Raw genomic sequence first — 1,416 nt, forward strand, 5'->3', positions numbered from 1 at the left:
AGGGTGAAAGTGTTATAGAATGAGAAAGAGGGAACATTTGAGAAAATATAAGAAATAGATTAAAAAGAATCAGGTTAAAAAGTAATAAAAAGGCAAAAGTAAACTAATAAACAAAAAATGAGAACTAATCAGAGAGATACAGAATCCTCGGGTCAGATGAGTATTGAAAAAGATGGGGTTAATTTCTAGACAAGAAGTGTTTATGTTTGATTGACAGGTGAGGGGACAAATGGCTGTAGGGCCCTGGAGGAGGAGAAGAGGAGGAGGAGAAGTTCTCACCCGGTTAGTACCAAATCTCTCTTCTGAAAACTAAATTCTAGCATGTCAATGGCTAATAGTATAACATATTAATGGAGATCACTGCTGTTCATTGCTTTAGCCTGAGGAAGAGGTGATTGATGTAATCAGCTGTAACTTTGTTTTGTAACCAGATTTTCATTTGCTTCAATTTAATTGAGGAAAGGGGTGAGGACATGGACGACAGCATTTATTTTCCCTCTCTAATTGGTCTTTATGGGAACCAGAAATGAGAGCCTACTGTAGACTGCCATCTTTCTTCTACCTCCTGTTTCCTTAATTCATGTGCCTCCTCTCTCAGATCTTGTACTTTTATAAATTTGGCACTAAATTATCAAACCATACAGTTTGTTCACAGAGCACCCTGACACCCAGAAACTCTTCCCCAAGTTTGTGGGGATCCCATGTGGTGAACTGGCTGGAAATGCAGGTGTTGCAGACCATGGCAAAACTGTTCTGACAAAACTGGGTGAGATCCTCAAGGCAAAAGGCTCTAGTGAGGTCATCAAGCCACTGGCTACAACCCATGCCAACAAACACAAGATTGCGCTCAACAACTTTAAGGTAAGTTTACTTTGATAAATGCATTACTACAAGTTCTGGTACATTTTTAATAAAACCAATTGCTCCCTTTCCATCAGCTGATCACTGAGGTCATCATTAAGGTGTTTGGGGAGAAGGGGGTGTGGGACACTGCTACCCAGGGTTCTTTCAGAAGTGTGATGGGTGTCGTCGTCAACGAGATCGACTGCGTCTACAAGGAGCTTGGTTTCACTGGCTAGATATTTGTCCCCTACAGTGCCGGACATTGCTGGGACGAAGTAAATTGGTGCTTATGTTGCCAGTGGGAGTAGACTGTAAACAAGACGCCTGTATTCCTGCAAGTAATGCTTTAACTGCATAGTGTTGAGCTTGCAAGTTTTTTTAGGCATTAACATGTGATGAGCCTCAGTAAAGCAGTTCTTGTACCAGATCAGATGAATGTGTTGCACATTTCTTCACATAATCACTACAGTACAAGTTTTTTTTTTATTTACAGTATAAAGTAAGGCTTAAATACAACCCAACACAGCAGTAGTACATTACATAGGGTGCACAATTAGATTTTATTTTTAAATC

At 40.0% G+C, this 1,416-nt stretch overlaps 1 protein-coding gene across 1 annotated transcript; it reads left to right on the forward strand.

The window, feature by feature from the left end:
- The first annotated feature begins 229 nt into the window (after nucleotides 1-229).
- LOC128507000 (myoglobin-like) lies at nucleotides 230-1,123 on the forward strand. The gene is made up of 3 exons (XM_053477615.1): nucleotides 230-282; nucleotides 645-861; nucleotides 939-1,123. Exons 1-3 carry the CDS (start codon nucleotides 230-232, stop codon nucleotides 1,077-1,079), a joined length of 411 nt encoding a protein of 136 aa, XP_053333590.1. The 3' UTR covers nucleotides 1,080-1,123.
- The last annotated feature ends 293 nt before the right edge of the window (nucleotides 1,124-1,416 follow it).

This window comes from Clarias gariepinus, chromosome 18, assembly GCF_024256425.1.
Source record: "Clarias gariepinus isolate MV-2021 ecotype Netherlands chromosome 18, CGAR_prim_01v2, whole genome shotgun sequence".
Taxonomy (NCBI): domain Eukaryota; kingdom Metazoa; phylum Chordata; class Actinopteri; order Siluriformes; family Clariidae; genus Clarias; species Clarias gariepinus.

Excerpts from the sequence above, each read along its gene's own strand:
- LOC128507000 (XM_053477615.1), top strand. The coding sequence starts at position 230 with ATGGCTGTAGGGCCCTGGAGGAGGAGAAGAGGAGGAGGAGAAGTTCTC. Across the intron at positions 283-644 it reads GGAGGAGAAGTTCTCACCCG|TTTGTTCACAGAGCACCCTG; the intron begins GTTAGTACCAAA and ends CAAACCATACAG. Across the intron at positions 862-938 it reads TTGCGCTCAACAACTTTAAG|CTGATCACTGAGGTCATCAT; the intron begins GTAAGTTTACTT and ends CCTTTCCATCAG.